Below are 20,980 nucleotides of genomic sequence, written 5' to 3' on the forward strand. Positions count from 1 at the left end.
CTCAGTGGACCAATTTTTAAAAATAAATTCTAATGATGCTTTGCTTTCTAATAATGTTTGCTTTTCTGAAAGAGATAAAATTAGCAATAAAGCATGGATCGCCATCATGAACATACCTACTCTTGCCTGATTTCAGAAGCTAATTAAGATCAGGTCTGGTTAGTGCTTAAATCAGAGACCCCCAAGGAAAATACTGTAGCTTCTTCACTTAACTGAGGCATGACTAGGAAGGAATCCTGAGAGACACTACCAATAAAAGCTCATAAAGGTGTGCTCAGGCACCCAATCCCATCTGATCGTGGAAGATAGAGAAGTTCATCCCTGATTAATACTTGGATGGGAGACCACCATCCAAGTCTTTCTTTCAGAGGAAGGTACTGGCTGTAGGCTTTATTTCAGAGGAAGGTATTGGCAAAAACATCTCTGAGTATTCCTTGCCTGAGAAAAGCCTATGAATTTCATGGGGTCACCAAAAGTCAACAGGTGACTTGAAGGCGCTTGCACACAGACACACACAGACACACCCTGATTCAGTATAAGGCAGTTCCCAATGTCCCTGTGTAACATTATACTGTCCCATCCATGCCTTCAGACTACATTGCCAAGGTATGCCTCTGTATCCAGTCCTTCCCAAATGGAAAGGCTGGGCAGGACAAAGGAGCATTTCCCTTCCTCATCTAACTTTGCTATTCCTCAAGAAGAGAGACACAGCAGAGCTGTGTGTGTGTGTGTGTGTGTGTGTGTGTGTGTGTGCATGCGCACATACATATCTGTGCATACACTCTGGTTTGGCCCTGAGTTGACAAGGCTTTGACTGCTCCTATTCCCTCATCAGTTGGGATGTCACATTATCTGTGGCAATACCAGCAAGCAGATTTATGGAAATCTGGATTTAAATTAGCTTTTCAGGTTAGCATATTCTGTAATCTCTGGTCAAAGGTACACAAATACACTTTCAGCTAGACAGCACTGAGCCTATCATTTAGCAGGATGAGTTTAAAGTGAGCAATGCTCCTCTTTGTGACTCTCACTGGGATTTGGAGGCAGACATTTCTCTCTATATATTTTTTTTAATTTTAAGATTTTCATTGTTATAGAACAAACCACAACAGTACCTAGTACAAAGAGGAATGCCAGCACTATTTGTTGTACACCACCCCGAGATCCTTGGATATAGGGTAGTTTACAATTAATTTTTTTTTAAGAAAGACATCAATTGGAAACCAAGGCTACAAATACTGAAAGACATTTAGCTACACAAGCAAACCTTTCCATAGAGATTTGTGAGAATATCATAGTTGTGCAGAAAACTCTCATGTTGGTATCAGAAATACAGTGCTTTTACACCAAATGAATTTATTTAGATCAGGTTGTTCAGAGATTGAACAGATATGTCAATTTTTCAGACAAGTCCAAAACAATAGGGAGAGAATAGCAAAGTGTCCCAGCACTATGTATCACAAAGTACATATACTAGAAACTAATGAAGATACCGGAAAACTTTTATATATCAAAATATATTCATATTTGTTAACACCAACATTAGACAATTCAGTGCATCATACTTTTTAGTTACTCAGGTTGCATAAAGAATTTATTGGATGATTTTTATGACTGAGCTTTCCCACAAGAAGGTAAGTGATCAGTTCCTTCCTTGTGTGAGAAATTGTTAGTGCCCTCAAAAATAGCAAATCTAGCTTCCAAAAACAGGTTTCCATTTGTGATTTGTAAGAATTCAGTGTGTATTCTCTTCCAAAAGGCAGTGACCATTTATCAGAACCTAATAGGAAAAAAGGAAGCTGCCTTATATTTGTCTATCTGTCCCAGTATTGTCTCCTCTGTAGTCTTTGGTAGAGGTCTTTCATAACACTTCCTGCCTTTTCCTTTCAATTGGAGATGCCAGAGATTGAATCTAGGATTTTCTGTGAGCAAAATATGTGCTCAGCAATTCTCAGTTGTAGCTGTATATCAGATGCCATTTTTAATTTTCAAGTGATTATAAGGCCTTCCTGCATTTCTGTAATATCCAAGTGACAAAATGACTATACTCCAGAACTAATTTCATAATCTTTCACCACTAAAGCTCATGTCTTCTGAGGTGTGTTTTTGCATTGGAAAGGTAGTATTTTTATTATGTTTAAATTTTAATATGTAAAGTTACCATTGATTTTATTTTAAAATTTAAAAGTTTGGCATGAACACAAGGGTTGCAGTTGGAAAGAAGGTATAAGTTTATAAACCACATTATAGTTTATAAGCCAAAGAAGCTACATGGTGGATACCTGACCAGCAGGAAAAAAGCAGTGTCTGTAAACTGGTAAAATCTAGCTGGGTGATGGGTTTTCCAGTTTCTTTTTATTTATGCTTGCAAGCAAGCATATAAATAAAAAATGTAGGGCCATTTCAATGACTGAAAATATGCATGCTAGAAAGCATGTATTGTTCTATGGGGACTAAATGGCCTATCTCAAGCCACAGGCCTAAGCCACAGATTAGTGTTACAACAGGCGTGGGCAACTTTGACCAGTCTGAGGCCAGGTTTATTTCCCAGGACCCTTCAGAAGTTTCACAGGCTTCCAGAAATGCCCCCCCTCCCCAACCTGGAAATCTATTTTTCATTCTGTAAATGTTTTTTTTTTAATTTGTTTGTTTAATTTCTATAGTGCCTAGGAGTCCTGCATGCTATTTAAAAGGTGTATCTCTGATGAATCTGGCTTTGAGAAGTGGCAGTTGACCCATTTATGCCAGAAGAAGAATAACCTGTGGAGTGGGGGGGGGGGGCATGAAAACAAACCCCAGGGCCATACATTGCTGATTCCAATATTGCAGGAACTCTGTTTTTCTCATGTGTCTTGTTATGCATATGGAATAAGTTTTACATGTTAGGTGGTTGTTGTGTGCCTTGAAGTCATTTCTGACTTTTGGCGACCATGAGGCAACCATGTCATGGGGTTTTCCTGCAAGATTTGTTCAGAGGAGGTTTGCCTTTGCCTTTCCCTGAGGCTAAGAGCATATGACTTGGCCAAGGTCACCCAGTGGGTTTCCATAGCTGAGCTGGGAATTGAACCCTAGTCTCCAGAGTCATAGTCCTGCTTTTATATCACTACATCATGCTGGCTCTCATGTTAGGTTGTAGTTCTGAACAAATGAGCATTTGCCATTGTAAGATGCAGTTTATTTCAGCTGCCGTTATTGGTTTGGTTGCTGTTGTTTAATAATTTTAAACATTTCTCTTCTTCTTTTCTCAAAAAAAGACCTGCAATGGTTATAACAATTAAAATAAGTTAAAAGTTTAGTGTCTAAAATCTACAAAGAACAACAAAAGTGAGTTTCTTTTGCCTAATGAATCAACTGGGCCTTTTGAGTTTCTGGGAGCTCTGTTTTGTAAAACAAGGGAGAGATAGTTTATTGACGTTCTTTTTAAGCTCTTACGTCTGCTATCTTCCCGCCATCAATACCCCATTGCACTGGCTAGTTTTGAAAAGTGCTTTGTCATACAGTTGGCGTACGTTCAAGCTTGATCTAGACAGTACAGAATGTGACTGCCTTGTTCATTGTCCAAGATACCCTTCTTTCTGGAGCTTTTCAGAATAAGAGGGAACTCAGTGGCAACTGACATTTCATGAGCCACAGATGGGCTGGGTCTTAATCTTAGCTGGAAAATTAGTGGTAGCTGTACTTCCAGCAATTGCTTGACAGGTTCCCAGTTGGCATCCAGGATGTCTAGAAAATGCTCCTTCCAGTAGGTGGAAAATTAATCTTGAGTATGTTTTTGCCAGTCTAGTTATCCTAGTTTGCAAAACAATGTGATTTGAAGAGAAGAGATGATTTCAACACAAGCTAAAGCCCACAGGATTTCTTTGAGCTTGTTATGGATGAAATGGAGGAGTGTCCTTTCTGCAGTGTGGGAAGAGGCAGGAGATGTTTCCCCTTTTAGTAACCATCCTAGCACTTTGATGTGGGCACTGTGAAAAGGAAGCCAGATGTCTGTCTTTTTGTGGAGGGTGCTAACTCCTACTGGGGTTGTGGGTATTGATGGGAATGTTGATGCTGATATCCATGTCTCCGGATCCAAAAATAGACTGCATCTCCTTTAGGAATAACAGACTATGTAGCTTTATTTACATGAGACAAAGTCAGGATGATGATTTCAGAGGAAACTGAAAATATATTTTCAGGCACAGGTGTGCGTTTGTTTAAACCTTAGAGACAAAATCATTTAAAAGCACTGTTTTTTCTAATAGCCTTGTTAGAGCCCACTCCATTGTTTAGACTTCAGCTAATTTTTTGTCTTCTGTATTGAGCATTCTGAAGGATGTCCTAACTTATGGAAGTGCAAATGCATTCCCTTACTTCTTGCCACGGTGTGTTGTAGTGACTTAAGAACAGTCCCCATAACGCATCTTTTCTTTTCTTTTTACTGAACTCTAAACAACATTTGCTGAAATCATCTTTTTAATTGATGTTTTATTTCTTTTTTATTCTGCCGTTCCTCCAAAGAGTTTAGGAGCCGAGAAAGCAGAGTTTGGCTAGGGTTTATTTGGTAAATTTCATGACTGAGCAAGGATTTAACTTGGATCTCTCATCTTCTACATTAAACACTCTAGCTGATATTCCACACTGATGTTTTGAATATTTTAAAGCATTCTATACATTCTAAATAATACTATGTAAAAATCATTGGTGGATTTCACATGACATACTGTATTTTACATTTAGATTTACAGTATGAGGGGAGGGGCTAATTCCTTGAGGTTTTTAAGCTCTGAGTTCACTCAAAAACTGTGATATGGGCTGCCTCACAATTCACTTCCTTTGCCAGAGTTTGAAATATTACTATTGCAAATAATTTGGTGAGCTGCTGGTTTTGTGCCCCTCTCCAAAGATTCAGTTAATTATATCAACTTGTTCTGGGGCTTGGCCTTCTAACATATTCCATTGTTGTTGTATTAGTGTTTGGGTTGAGCGTTCTTGCCTTTTAGTAAAAAGGGATTCTTCTTACCATAATTATATGAGCTGACCCTAACAGAGTATAATGTAAAATAAATCTGTTTAAAGTAGGTTCTTTCCCAGTTAGATCCCAGGACTACTCTTTCCTGCTTCCAAGTCTTGTCCTTCTGGTTCCAAATGGTGAAGTGCTACAACACACAATGCAGCAGGAAGTGTAGTGGCTGCATTTCCTGGAGGACTGGGTTAGAAGGAGCAGGATCTCCTGTCTGTTGCTATCTTTTGGCTGTGGAGAGAGAAGGAGAGGAAAAGGACGCATTGCAAAGTAATATTAGGTACATTAATATCCTGGGTTAGTCTTCATATATGGACAGTTCTTGCTTCTGCCCCTGGAACAATTTGCTTTGTTAACAACCAAGAACTTCCATCTGCACTTGGGTGGCCAGCTGCACATGGGTAGGTTGCATTTTTTTTCAACCTTTTCCTTCCTGGCAGACTGCAGCAATGCATTTCAGCATCTCCAAAGTGACTCTGTCATTTCCAGCTTTCACTTTGGCCAAATTTCAGCCAATTGTTTAGCCCCCCCCCCAAGAAAAAGGTTAGTCTGAGGGATTTGAGGGGCTTCTGGGGGGGGGGATATAGGAGCTGCATGCAGCCGATGTGTGTTCTACACAAACTGGAACAAAACCAGTCTTTTCCACTTTCTCTCCCAGCCTCTGAAGTAGGTGAGAAGATAGATTTATTGGTAGATCTTTGAGTGATTTCCAGTAGATCATAAGGTGTTTCTAATGTTATGTTATTTTAACAGTAGTTGCAACAGTAGGGACCCCTCCCTCGAAAAACCTTAGGCTGCTCTGGTAGAAGAAAGCTCAGAGTGGGTATTAGAAGTCAGTTCTATGCCACACGATTGAGTTCACTTGTGGCCATAAAAACTTTGTGTGCATATGTTCAGGAGCATCTTTGTTCCTTCATTCTGAAAATAGGCGCCTTCATTGCTGAGATACAGTTTGGTTTTTATCAATCTCTGGATTCTAGTAAGAAAACAAAGTCATTTTCCTAAACCTGAATTCCATGTGCTTCTGCTGTTATGCCTCTCATGTGCTGTTTTTGGTGTAGAATGTTTTTATATTTTATTATATCTTTCATATTTAGGCTAGATCAGACATCTGTTTTGCTTTTCATAGTGTTACAGTCCAGCTGTGACTTGATTTTCAAAGCAATGGAACAAAACTCCAGAAATTATTAGAACACCCATGTTATCTGTGCCCCCACATTACATCCTGGATAGAGAAATTGGTCCTATTGGGTGTTAGTTGTTTTCCATCTCTTAGCTGTCCAAAAAGCTGGCCTTCAGGGAGGATTACGTGATGAAGATAAAGTATGGCTGAATTGGCTTCTGTCCTAGACAGCAGGAATATTCCAGGAAGACGTTTTATTGGAAAGCTTATTATATTTTAAACTGAACTGTTAATTAGACAAAAATTATTCCAGAGCAGAATTAGATTACAGTTAATGTTACTCAGTTCTAAAGGAGTCTGCATTACTACTTCTTTAATTACTACTTTAGCTGATTCTGTAAGTAAAAGTCATGGGGCCTCAAAACTCCACAAACACATGAAATAGCAATAATGTATTTCATTTATTAAAATGCCAGAGTGGAAACATAAATAGTCCATTGATCTCATTGTGTTGGGCATAAACACAAATACCTAATATGAAGCTCAAAAATACTTATGCAGTCATAAAAACAGTTGATCTTTCACTTTCTTTTGGAAAGTTTTTTTTTTTTACTTAGATGACATTGTGGAATCTGATAACTGAATTGCTTTCTGTGTCCGCAGTGCCATTTTTAAGTACTGATCGTTTTCAGGGCTGTGAGATCAGGGTTGCATTGTACAGATTGGAAGTGGAAAATGTCCTTATGAAGATGCTGGGACGGCTGAAACACATGAGGATGGGGAGCGGGGGAGCCTGGAATATATGTTAGCAGGATTAGGAGTAATAGTGTGGGTTAGCATGGAAAATGACAGAACTGGAGAAAAGGAGTTGTAAAACTATGTCTACATAAGCATTAAAATTTCAGATGTGGTGCTGGACTGTTTCATTTCAAATTAGAGATGGTGGGTTCCATTATCAAGGCTTCTTCACTTGTCTCCATATTTTCCTACAACTGAAAGTATACACATTATTCCCTTGTTTATCTATATCTCTGTTTCCTTCCTTCCTCTTCTGTTTTGAAATCTCTACTAAAAGAAAAATAACATAACAGAAATACTGTAGTCTTGCCCTCTGCTCTCATTATTTTCTTATTTGCAGAGCAGATTTACACACACTTTCCCCTCCTCCTCTTCCTCCTCCTGTTCTTGTTATTTTCAGTGTGTTATTTATATATTTATTTCCAGCACAAAATGTTGGTGGGGATGGCAGAGTTCAGGAGCCTCAGGAACTAATTGATGCTGAGAGAAGTGGAAAGATTTCATTTTGACAGTGTGGTGCAACTGTGAGGTCTTCTGAGTCAAAATGCTAGTCAATCACTAAGTCATTTTATTACATTTGATGACACTTGGGAAATCTAGGCTTAAAATATTTTCACTCTATTTTGAAGGCTGGGCTAGAGTTAGAAACTTGGATCACAGGCTATCTGTGACCTTCAACAGGTAACCCTTGGTTAATACATACCCTGCAGGTAACTGAGGTTTAGTTTTTATTTAAAGTATATGGCTTTGTTCACATTTTAAAATGCACTGTTATTAATCTATTTCTCTCTCACATTCCAGGACAAAGAAACCTGCATAGGAATCAACAATCAGAGTTATATCTGTGAAACAGGCCATTGCTGTGGACAGTCTCAGTGCTGCAATTACTATTATGAGCTCTGGTGTAAGTCTCTTACTTGTTTTTCTTTTTCTTTTTAAAATATGTCTTTTCATAACCTGAATCATGCCTATTTTGGTTCAGCTTGTGTGCTTCTTTTTATCCAATGTTTGGAAATTGTTAGTGATGCTGTTCAATCCCACACTGAAACTTGGAGAAAAATAATTATCGGAGCTTACTTCGTCAAGGCTCCAGATGTGTGTATAGAAAAGAAACTCCTTTGGTTGTACTGATAGAAGATAACCTTTGCTGGAGATAGGCATAGTAATCTTGTGCCCGTATTAGTTCTTCTGATTTTCTTGGTGTCTTTGAGTTTCCTTAATCTGTGGTATATTTTTGTACCTCCTATCAGGTTTATAGGGACACGGTGGCTCAGCGGTTAAGATGCTGACTCTGCTGACCACAAGGTCAATAGACCGGCAGTTCAGCAGTTCAAGACCCAAGTGTTGCATGATGGAGTGACCTTCTGTCACTAGTCCCAGCTTCTTCCAACCTAGCAGTTTGAAAGCATGTAAAAGTGCAAGTAGATAAATGGGTACCACTTTGGTGGGAAGGTAACAGCTTTCTGTGCGCCTCGGCATTTAGTCATTCTGGCCACATAACCACGGAGTCGTCTTTGGCAACACTGGCTCCCTTGGCTTAGTAATGAAGATGAGCACCACTCCCTACAGTCAGACACGATTAGACAATCACGTCAAAGGGGAAACTTTTTTTCAAGTTTATATATGTATGTCTTTTCATAGCTATGTTTCTAGTCCTCTGTGTCAGGAAGTTTCTTAAAGGTGTTCATAGTGTTCCACTACGAGGGAGTTAATCCTGTTGGGTTCCTCAGGCTTTTATTCCCTATCCAGTGTTATTTAATATCTATGTGAAGCCACTGGAAGTGATCAAGGTAGATTTTGTAGTTCATTGGTGTCATTAGAATGCTGATTATACTCACTTCATAGCTCTTTCTTTTTGTACTGTGGTGAGGCAGGAGAGTCTTTGAAGAAATGTTAGGAGTCTGCAGTGGGTGAGGGCCACTTGAAACTCAGTTTAAATTGGAAGCTCAAACAGGGATGTTCACAGTTAATGAACCTATCAGACTGGGGGGTAGATGTTTAGTTACTACATACAGTATATATAATCATTATACATTGCTTGGAGTGCTAGATAGCAGAAATTCTCACAATAGTAACAGTGTTAGTCTCTTACAGAAAACACAAAAGAGTCTCGTGACACCTGAAAGATTAAGAGATTTACAGCATAAGGTTTTGTGAACTTGAGCCCCATTCAACAGATTTACAAGGGGTGTGTGTGTGTGTGTGAGTGTGTGTGTGTGAAAGAGAGAGATATGTATCAGTATGCATAAACACACACACACACATACACACATTCTGAAATTAGGAAAAGGCATTTTTTTCCTCCCAAAAGGGAAATGAATGCTGATTGCATTGAGGTACCTTTTGGATAGTGCCCATGTATCTCCAACACAAGTTGCAACTAGTTTTTTGTGGGGGGTTTTGGGCTATGTGGCCATGTTCTAGAAGAGTTTTTTCCTGATGTTTTGCCAGCATCTTTGGTTGGCATTCTCTGAAAATGCCAGCTACAGATGCCGGCGAAACATCAGGAAAAAGCTCTTCTAGAACATGGCCACATAGCCCAAAAAACTATGGATATCGGCTACGAAAGCCTTCGAATTCACAAGTTGTGACTATTTTTAAAATATATGTTGGTGATGGGTATTGAGCTTCCTGAGATCAATGTAGTTCTCAAATGGAGCGTCTGATCTAATCTGACAGCTAATCCGTTCCCCTCACTATTCTCATGCCTTCTGTGGGTTAATAGCCAAATAGATTTAAAGGTGGCAGAAGTAATATGAAGAACTCATTTTTACTAGAAGAATAATAGAATTATTTCGTTGGAAGATACATCAAGGCCAACCCCTTACCAGTATAGAAATCCATTGCTAAATCCACTTTGGGTCACATTTTGGGAAAAGGATGGGATATAAGTCATATATATATATATATATATATATATATATATATAGAGGGAGGGAGGGAGGGACAGGAACATTCACAAACCTATTTCTGAAATTGTACACTACAGAGTTCTACCATCCTGCCTTGTTAATTACATTGTTGATTAATAATTTCAGGCTCAGGCTGTTTTACATACCAGTAGGTAAAATATAGGTAGCAAGTAGTAATATGTGTGGATGCAGATCTATTCAGCTCACACATACATACTGTAGTACCATCACCATCCTGTCCTTGTTATTCGTCTTTCTTTTGCAGGGAGGGAGCATACAAAATTGGAAAGCACTCTATTATAACCTGTGAAAAATTATCAAAAAACTCCACAATGTATTATCAGTTTGTGGATTTAGCTTTGTTGTTGTTGTGTACCTCCAAGTCATTTTTGCGGGTTCAACTAGTTGGGTCAAAAATGACTGGCTAGTGGGGACATGTGGAGTCTCATACCTGTGTTTTGTTCAGAAGGCTTACAACCTTGGACAAAATACTGTTACCCAACTGAGTTTTTATCTAGTATAAGTAGTTACAGAGAAAAATGAGAACAGAGTAGCACTTCTAGGAATTATGACTGTTTCTTCTTAGCAAAGTATTTGGGTCCCTTTTGAAGGTGAAAAGTCAGCAGATTTTTGATAGATGGCATAGACTACAAGCTCCTGTGCAGCATAGATTTTAATGAGTTTAATGGAAGTGAGTAGCAGTGTGATTTGCCTTCCTGAAAACAGACGCAAAGTGTATGGTGTTAAACCCATGTAGAATATAGAGTAGAGTTTCAAATCTGTCCTGGAAAGGCATTACTTATGAAATACAAACTCATGTTTTGAGCTAAAGGAATTGCTTTCTGTCAACAGGAGTTTCTGTCAGCATAGCTGATGATGAGGAATGTTGGGAGCTGTAATCCCAACAGTATCTGGTAAACTGCATGATTCCCACCCCTGGACTAGATTTGCCAATGCTGTGTTTCTATACAGTGCTGATTTCTATGTTTCTAAAGGGAGAAGCAAGAGTAATATGGGATGAAGATTAATCTTTATTTACTTATTTATTTAAATATTGCCTCCCAGACTGCCAAGGTGATGCCCACAGGTAAAAATATTTAAACCAACACAGAGATAAAAGCATTTAAAACAAATTAAATGCAGTTACAGGCATGTAGCTTTCGTTCTGGTTGCAGACAGAGACAGTGGTATAGGTTTTAGCCAATAGAAAATGTGTTTTAAGAATGGAATTGGAAGAAGCAAGTGATGATATCATATAGAAAGCCAGAGAGTTGCAAACATAAGAGGTATAATGGGGAAATGACTAACATGGTTTGAAAGAGCAGGAAAGTTTCAGGCATTTGAGGATGATAGAGCTGGACGAATGATAATCATAGAGAATGACAAATAAGAGCTGAGAATGGTTTAAAGGAGTGAAGAGATTTAAATGGGCGAAGAGCTTTAACAGTAAAGACAAGGAGTTTATGCAAAAGGAAATAGGAAGAGTTTGTCATGGAAGGGTTATTGCGTGTTGTTTTGGCAGTAAAGCTTTGGATAAAAGTGAGAGGGGTCAGGCCAGTTTCTGGGGAACCTGGGCTTATCGAAAGAAGATGAGAGGGCCTCTGATGTTCCAAATCCTGGTTATGGTGGACCCTAAAAGCAGCCAAGTAAATTTTTTTAAAACTTCTTAAAATGGGTGGCTGTTTTAGACATTAGAGACTTGTTTTGGGTAAGTTACTTCCAAAATATCTCCTAAATTAACCAAACTAATAGTTACATAAAATATTTTCATTGGGTGAGACGTGCAGGATTGAAAGTTTTCTTTGTCCATACTGAAGCCACTGTGCATTTTGTACTAAATGCAATGTTCTTGCTTTTTCAATCTTTCTGCTTTGGGTTTTCCATTTAATACTGCTGTTTTACAGTGTAGTATGAAATGGAGGCCAAAAAGAAATAAATCTAGTTCATGTTTGAGAGAAATTCCATGTGACCTTCCTTCCTAACACAGTTAAAGGACAGTTCCAGAAGATACACATCTGGTAAAACCATCTTGTTCAGTACACTTCAGGAAGAGGAATCCAATGCTGAAAGTCTGAAGTGGCTTCTTTTTACTAAGCTGGTGTAACAATAATTGTTATGCCAGATTTGGGGAGACTTAATCATTTTGAAAAATAGGTGGATCTTTCCCTAGACCAACCTTTTGCCAACCGTGTTGTACTACAGTACACATAATCTCTAGCCAAGAAATATGACTATGCTGGTTGGCAGTTATGTGAGTTGTAATGTAACCTATCTAAGCACAAGGTTGGGGAAGACTGCCCTAAACCCTGTCTTTAGCTGGATTAGCAGCCTCTGTGATTCTTCTCTCTTCCCTTGCATAGAAAAAAAACCTACCCATAGATTGAATAGGTTGTCACATCCAGTAGTACTAGTAGTAGTAGTAGTAGTAGTAGAGGTCATTGGTTGTAGTACATGATAGAATTTAAAGGTGTAGGCACTGTGCGCTGTAGAGAAACAGGACTGATCATGCTGCCAAAGTGGCTGTTAAGTATTATGTCTCTTCTTTACTTCCTTCTAAGAGATCTGAAGAGATAGGGAGGTAGCTCATGAGGGAAATGGTGCCCAGATATTCATCCATTGTTGTCTTGCTTTACATGTTTCCAGATTGTTGACTTTACTCCCAGTTTTGGAAGTGATTTGAGCATTTGGCTTGAGAGGAAAACGGTTTACAGAGGTTTAAGTTGCCTCTTACTTAAAACAAAAACAACCAATACTGTGTTTCTCTTGACTTACCTACAGATTACTTCCCTCTTCTGAAGGTTGAGAGGAAGCAGAGGAAGCTCATCCTTGGAAGTTGGTGTGATGAAGTGGTTTTAGAAGCTGACCAGTTTGGGTAAAGTGGAGCTTGATGATTGATTGCCAGGCAATAGACAGCACAGGAGGAGCGAAAGCCAACCAAGTTGTATTCTTGATAATAGGGGCCTTTTGGAGGGAGGAGTTTTTTTTTTTTTTTTTTTAAAGCAGAGTTCTGTGACCCTTGGTATGGTCTAGTTGGAGGGATATCTTTTGCACTGCAGAAATAATCCAATTTGACTCTACTTTAGCTGTAGTATAATTCTGGAAATTGCAGTTTGCTGTGGCGCCAGAGCTCTCTCATAGCGAAGGATAAATGTCTCACAAAACTACAATTCCCACAGTCCCATAGCATTGACCCATAGCATTTAAAGTGGTGTCAACCTGGATTATTTCTGCAGTGCAGATGCAGCCACAGAGATGTGAGTCTAGAAGAGGAAAGTTAGAGTGGTTAAAGCCTGCCAAGTGTTTGAGCTTACATTAACTCACATAAAATACTTTAATTCTGAATGTTTCTCAATAAAAATTACTGTTTGTTTTATAGTGGACAACTGACTGAATTGATTGTTATGATGTGGAAAGAAGAGAGAACATGTTATTAAAAGACTGAAACTGGTTTCTGGAGACACTTGGGACTGTAGTCTTTATACACTTAAGGATTGTGTTAAAAGGGTGAAAGTAGAGTAAATGTTAGTGTCAGGGTACATCCTGAGGTTGGAAGGTGGAATCACCCTAAGTCTTAAAGGAGATCTCATTTCAGTTGGTATATGTTTTCTAGTTCTGCTTCACAGTCCCAGCTAGAGGTTTGCCAGTTTAAATGCTCCTTTCTTCTATACATTATTTTGTTTTTCTCATGCTCTTACCTTTATGTTTGATATATATTCAGCTAATATCTATAAAAAGTCTGTCCACGGGGAATACAGTTGCATTCAAGAGACTGAAATAAAAGGGACTATCCAGATTTCTTTTTCTTTTTCTTTACTTTTCTCACCCTTCTTTTCACTCCCCCCCCCCCCCCCATCATTCTTTAAGTTCTTTCTTATAAAAGACTTACATGCAGATCAGCAAGCAGAACCTAGAACTCTGGGTGAGGTAGGCAAGAATGTTTCTGGCCTCAAATCTTCCTCACAAAATGTCTTAGGTTTTGAAGTTTCCATTGTATCTGAAAGACCTTACTGATGACAGTTTTTCTTGTCTTTTTTTTTTAATTATTAAGATACTTAATTAAGATTATAATTATTAATAATTATTAAGATATTGAATTATTTACTGCCATGAAAATGCTCTTCATTAGGCCTAAAGGGAATAGAATATTCTTCATTGGTTCCCAGGCCCAAGAAAACTTTTATCTCGCTAAGTCACATGAGTAAAAAGAGAGGGGGGGGGGAAATCTTAGGTAAAGCATGTTGGAGAAGCTTTGCTCCTTCAAAAGTTGTCCACCTCACCTAGCATGGCTGTTGGTCAAGAACGATGAGAATTGGAGTCCAGATGCCTCTGGGAAGCACTTGTCTTCCTCCTGCTATAGGGCACATCAGTTTATAGTACTCCATATATAAAGGTATTATCTCTAGAACTGTCGACTGACAAGATTCTATGGGAATTCACCTGTTGATGCTTTAGATCAGGGGTAGGCAACCTTTTTGAGCCGGGGGCCAGGTTGCTGTCCCTCAGGCAACTGGGGGCCAAAGCCGGGGGGTGGAGCTTCACCCTCCGGGGGTGGAGCCGCATGCCGGGGGTGGGGCTTCCACCCTCCAGGGGCAGAGCTGCATGCTGGGGGTGGAGCTTCCACCCTCCAGGGGCAGAGCCACATGCCAGGGGTGGAGCTTCCACCCTATGGGGCGGAGCTTCCACTGAAGCATCATCATCATCACCACCTCCACTACTATCATTGTTACAGCAGACCTTTCAGCAATAAATGCACCAAAAATACACAGAAATGCACTTTGGAAAGTCACACTCCTCCTCCTCCTCTTTCTCCTCCTCCTGCTCTTTCTCACTGAGAGGGGATTTTGCACAAAGAACACCCAGGGCAAGTAGTAATAATAATAAATAATACTAAGAATAAAGTTACAAGCAAGGAAATTACTACAATGCAACTGAAAATAAACTGCAGCAAGCATGCACACAATTTCAACCCAGAAAAGCCACAAGGTGCTCAGAGGGGATTTTGCAGAAAGAACACCCAGGGCAAGTACTACTACTACTAATAATAATAATAATAATACTAATAAAGTTACAAGCAAGGAAATTACTACAATGCAACTGAAAATAAACTGCAGCAAGCATGCACACAGTTTCAACCCAGAAAAGCCACAAGGTGCTCAGAGGGGATTTTGCAGAAAGAACACCCAGGGCAAGTACTACTACTACTAATAATAATAATAATAATACTAATAAAGTTACAAGCAAGGAAATTACTACAATGCAACTGAAAATAAACTGCAGCAAGCATGCACACAGTTTCAACCCAGAAAAGCCACAAGGTGCTCAGAAGGGATTTTGCAGAAAGAACACCCAGGGCAAGTACTACTACTACTAATAATAATAATAATAATACTAATAAAGTTACAAGCAAGGAAATTACTACAATGCAACTGAAAATAAACTGCAGCAAGCATGCACACAGTTTCAACCCAGAAAAGCCACAAGGTGCTCAGAGGGGATTTTGCAGAAAGAACACCCAGGGCAAGTAGTACTACTACTACTAATAATAATAATAATACTAATAAAGTTACAAGCAAGGAAATTACTACAATGCAACTGAAAATAAACTGCAGCAAGCATGCACACAGTTTCAACCCAGAAAAGCCACAGGGTGCTGAGAGGGAAGTTTGCAGAAAGAACACCCACCCAGCTAACCCCCTCCCCCAATGAACCAACCTCTGGCCTTGCTGTGGCTGCAGCTGCTGCTCTGGCTCCCTTTCTCCCTGGCTCTGCACTCCTTCTGCTTCCTCCTCCTCCTTTCCCTGCTCTTAGGGAGGAGGAGGAGGAGGGTGGAGGGTGAGATGGAGCCTGCTGCAGGCCTACTGCAGCTCCTGGAGCCCTGTTGGAGTGCTCCAGGGGCTGCACCAGGCCTCCTACATGGGCGCCGCCATTTTGTTTTTCAAAATGGCGGCCGAAATCTCGTGTGACCTTTGACATCCTGAGGTCACGCGAGACTTCGGCCGCCATTTTGAAAAACAAAATGGCGCCCGGAGCGGCGAAAAACAGGGGAAATCGGCGGCAGGAGTGCTCGGGGGCCGCTTGGAAGGCCTTGGCGGGCCGGATCCGGCCCACAGGCCGCAGGTTGCCTACCCCTGCTTTAAATGTACCATGAATAATATTCTGATAAAAATCCGAGAAATATATCACTATTGAACATAGGATTTCCTCTTGCTATGAGGCTTAGTTCTTTAGTTCTTAGCTTGCTATGTTCAGGTTTGCCTTATGATTTGAAAGAAAAAGCAGTGATATTAAGGGGTTGCTTTTGGTTTCCATCTGACCATTATTTTATGTCTACATCGGTGCTCACTGTCACAAGAAACCTATTCTATAAACCACCCATCCTTCTGAAATGATCTCAGATGAGATTTCCGGTTCTTATTAATACTAGTGAAATTATGAGGCCTTTGAGTTAAAACATTTCTTTTCTGTTTGACTATAATTTATGCCTAGCTGAACCTTTCTCGGGGAACACTAATGAAGACATTTAACATTTATATAATCTTTCAAAGTACCTCATGGTAGCAATCTTTATAACAGTTCTGTAAGGGAGGTCAGCATTATGATCAGTATCTCAGAGGAGGGCCGAGAGTTAAGTTTGCCAAAGGCCACCATAATTCACATGTATGTGTTGTTATGATTTGATATTTTTTACCTTAGTTGTTTCAGCACTTGCAGATTTTCAGCTCATAGCTGAGGAAAGATTTGAACCATGATCTTTTCTTGTTCACAGCATAGTCTCCTCTAACAAAGCAGAAATGTTTGCTTATCTTGACTTAGATACAGTTGTCCCTCCATATTCGCTAGGGTTAGGGGAACAAGACCCCTATGAATATGGAAAAACCGTGAATAACAAAAACACTGTTTTTACCTGAGAGGACACCTCTCTAGGAATCTCTAGGTCCTCCAGTGCAACTCTGTGGTCAATGTCCAACATACACTGACCATAGAATGGCACTGGAGTAGCTACAAATGGTCTTTCAGTGCAACTTTTAGTTAAAGTTGACCACAGAGTTGCAATGGAGGACCTAGACAGTCCTAGAGAGAACGTATTAATGAAATCCGTGAATAATCAAATCCACAAATATCAAAGCCGCAAATATGGAGGGATGACTGTACTGTGCAAAATATCTTTTGTGTGGCAGAGGGGATTGCATAAAAGCATTGTTTTTTGTGCGTGCGCACGCGCACACACACACACACATTTTGGGTTGGGAAAAAATTAATTGTCTCTTTGCATGCAGGTGTGTTTGCATGTTTGCATAAAATGTCCAGAAATTGGAATATTTTGTGGTGGTTGACAGCTTCCCCCCCTTTTTGGGGGGCAGTGTATCTTGAAACACTGTTATTCATTGAGGACAAGAAAATTGGCAAATATGCTTTCTATCACAAAACCTAGCAGCTATGCGGAACTCATTTTTTGCTAGTTGTCTCCCTTGACCTTCTTTGGGGCCAGGTACTTTAAATCCAAGGCCTTCACCTCACATGCTTCTCTGGTGGGTGGACAAATGGTTTGCAATGCATTTTGGCTTGGCTGTAGTGAGGTTCCCTGCCAATAAAGTAGTGGCTTCTACCCAAGTTTACTGTGAACTCTAGGGCAGACTATTCTGTTCCTGCTTGAACAAATGGGAAAACATGTTTTTCCATTTTGCTAGGGATAAAAGGCACTCCCCTCAGTGAGACCTTTGCTTGGAGCCTTGCCATTGGAGAAACATGGAAATATATCCTTCAATCTTGTAGAAGATTTCTCTGCATTTTTACTTTGCTGTATAGTAGAGTGGACAGCCTATATACCCTGAAGGCGCCAGGTCCTTTCTGATCTTGAAAGCTAAGCAAGGTCAGCTATGATTAATACTTGGATGAGAGACCATCAACCAATACAGATGCTATAGGCTGCATTTCAGAGGAAAGAACTAACAAAACCACCTAGTTTTCCTTGGCTAATAAAACCCTATGCAATTCATGGGATTGCCATGTTGACAGGCAACTTGAAAGAACATGCTCACCCACACAGTACAATGCTTCAGCAGTTGAAGCATTTATGTGACATCCTGATCAGAATATTACACATGACAGGTAGATCTGGAAACAGTCTTATACAATCAGCCCTTCTCATTGGCGGGCTTGCCTTCTGCAGCTTTGAGCTTACGCAGAAGGCAAGCCCTGGCAAAAGTAATGGGGTGCATACCTGCGCCGCCGCAAATACATGCCACCACAAGCACGTGCCTCATTATTTTCTATGGGGCTTGAGCATATGCTCTTTTCCCCATATAAGGGGGAGGGGACCAGAATGGATTCCTCACATATGTATATTACTGGTGGGACTGTATATTACTGGTGGGAAAAGCCTTCAGTGAATGTATCTGATTATACTGACATTGTTCAGTTTATCCCTAACAATCTGTAGCATCCTTACCTAAGCTACAGCCGTTGGCCATGCTGGCTGACAATGAAGTCCAATATATCTGGAAGACACTGTTTTGGGATGGCTGATGCATGGGATGTAAAGATATCCAAATATCAATACTATAAGGCACTTGTATTCTCCTAATCTAGTTCTAGTCTTGAGTGTCAAAAAACAAGCTCGCACCATTTTCTAAATGACATTCCTTCAGATAGTTACAGATGACTATCATGTCAACTTTCAGTCTTCTCTTCTTCAAGTGAACCTTAAGTATTTCCTCATAAGGCGTGATTTCCAGACCTTTTATCATAATTGTCATCATTATCTTGATGCTTTCTAGTTTGCCAATATCCTTTGTGAACTGTGGTGCCCAAAACTGGATACAGTATCCCAGAAGAGATCTGATCAAAACAGAATAGAGTAGCAGTACCATTTCCCTTGATCCTACTGATGCAGCCTAAAATTGTGTATGCTTTTTTGGCTGCCACATCACACTGTTGACTAGTGTTTAGTATGTGGTCTAATAAGACCCCTAAATCTTTTTCCCAGGTATTGCTTTCAGGCCAGATGTCACCCATCCTGCTTTCGTGCATTTCATTTTTCTTGTCTAGACATAACACCTTACATTTATCCCTGTTGAAATTCATTTTATTAGTTCTGGCCCAGATCTCCAACCCATCAGGGTCATTTTGCATTCTGATCCTATCCTCTGGAGTATTTGCCCCCCCCCCCCCGGGCAATTTGGTGTCATCTGCAACTTTGACAAAATTACTTCTTTTCTATTTAAGTACGTAATTTATAAAGGTATTGAACACTGGACCCAAGAGAGAACCCTGAAGAACTCCACTGGTCACTTCTCACTAGGATGAAGAACAACAATTGGTGAATGCTCTCTGTGTTTGGTCTGTAACCCAATATAAATCTGTCTAAGAGTAGCATAGTTTACTAGCTTGCCTGCAAGAATATCATGGGGACCTTGTCCAGAAGCCTTACTGAAATCAAGATATCCTACATCCACAGCACTCACCTGTTCTATCAAGCTTGTAACTCTATCATATCATGTCCAGCTTCTTCTTCCTCCATTGCATACCTTCCCATACAGCCAGGCTCTCTTGACATGTTTTCTTCTCTTCTTTCATCTGATACCTGAAAAAACAAATAAAGAAATCTTAAATTTGTTACAATATTTCATTAAACAAAACAATTATGTATACAAAGATATACTAAATGTCTATTATTTTGTCATATAAACTCTAATTGTTACACAGATTTTTAAATCCATAAACATAACCCTTGCTTACTGATATCTGATCTGGCCTTTCCTCTTCCTCCATTAAGCTTTTGCCAAAGGGAACAGTCCCAAAGCAATGATTACTGGTACTAACTGTGTACTGGTCTGAAAGAATGGAAGACCAGTTCAGGAAGCAGGATCATATTTAGAAATGTAAAGACCTGTTCCCCTCTTCCCAAAGATTCATGTTGTTGTTGTGTGCCTTCAAGTAATTTCTGACTTATGAATTCACCCATAGTGAACCTATCGTAAGGTTTTCTTAACATGTTGTATCAGAGTGGAGTTGCCATTGCCATCTTCTGAGACTGAGAGAGTATGACTTCTCCAAGGTCACTCAGTGGGTTTCCATGGTTGAGCAGAGATTTGACTCCTGCTCTCCAGAGTCATAGTCAGTCCAATGCTTAAACTACAACACTATATTGGCTCCCAAGACAGATTTATTCATCCCAATAGTAATATAGAAAAACTGTTCTTTGAGACACCAAATCTGGCCAGGGTGGTAAATGCCTTAATTACATTCTGTTTAGATTACTGTAACATGCTTGTCATGGGCTGCCTTTGAAAAGTGTTCAGAAACTTGAGCTAGTACAAATTGTTGCAGCCATTGTTAATCCAGTCAGGTTACAGAGACTATACAACTCCTCTGCTACAACAGCTCCATTGGCTGCCAGTTTGTTTTCAAGCACACTTCAAATTACAGTACTCGGTATGACCTATAAAGGTCTATATTGCTGAGATTCTAGAAGACTGTATCTCCCTGCATGAGCTTGCCTAGACCATGAGATCTTCAGAAGAGGCCTTACTTTCAGTCCCACTACCATCAAGTTACAGTTGGTAGAGATGCAAGACAGGGCCTTCTCGGTGGCTCTCCCTAGACTCTGAAATTTCCTTCCCAGGAAGGAGCGGGCTTAGAGTTTTATTTTGTTTTAACTGTATTCTTTTAAACTCAACTGTTTTAAAGTGATTTTTATTTGTTAAATTGTAGATGTAAGTTGTCTTAGTATTGTGAATAGTTTAATTCCATTTTGATGTTGACTTTTGATATGTTTTTAGCAGTATTGTTGTTTTTTAAATTGAAAGCTGCCCTCAGTTGCAATTTTGGGAGAAAGGTAGAATATAAATAAATATTATGGTGGTAGTGAAGGAGGAAATTTTAAAAAAATGGATTAAGGAATATTTTCTTTTAGAGTGAATAAAATGTTTAAGACAAGGTGTTCATATATTGACTCTCACAAAAAGGTCTGGCTATTACTGTTTTTTCTGGTCATGCCCTCTTCTAAGTAATTAACATTTATTCCAAACCATTTTCATTGTTTTGTTCTCAGAGTTCTGAAATATTTGACCATCTAAAAGAGAATAATTGTCCCTCCAAGAATGACAAGAGTATCCATTGTTGCTGGAGGACTGAAGAGCTTGA

General features: G+C 39.6%; 1 protein-coding gene across 2 annotated transcripts in view; it reads left to right on the forward strand.

Annotated features, from left to right (window-relative positions):
- WBP1L (WW domain binding protein 1 like) overlaps window positions 1–20,980 on the forward strand; it is a 64,459-nt gene that overhangs the window by 34,587 nt on the left and 8,892 nt on the right. For both annotated transcript variants that reach the window (XM_089509770.1, XM_089509771.1), the window contains exon 2: window positions 7,725–7,827. In XM_089509770.1, coding sequence (XP_089365896.1) covers window positions 7,725–7,827 — 103 coding nt within the window. The remainder of the gene's footprint in view (window positions 1–7,724; window positions 7,828–20,980) is intronic.

This window comes from Sceloporus occidentalis, unplaced genomic scaffold (assembly GCF_023333645.1).
Source record: "Sceloporus occidentalis isolate IW3139 unplaced genomic scaffold, rSceOcc1.0.p SCAF_2, whole genome shotgun sequence".
Taxonomy (NCBI): domain Eukaryota; kingdom Metazoa; phylum Chordata; class Lepidosauria; order Squamata; family Phrynosomatidae; genus Sceloporus; species Sceloporus occidentalis.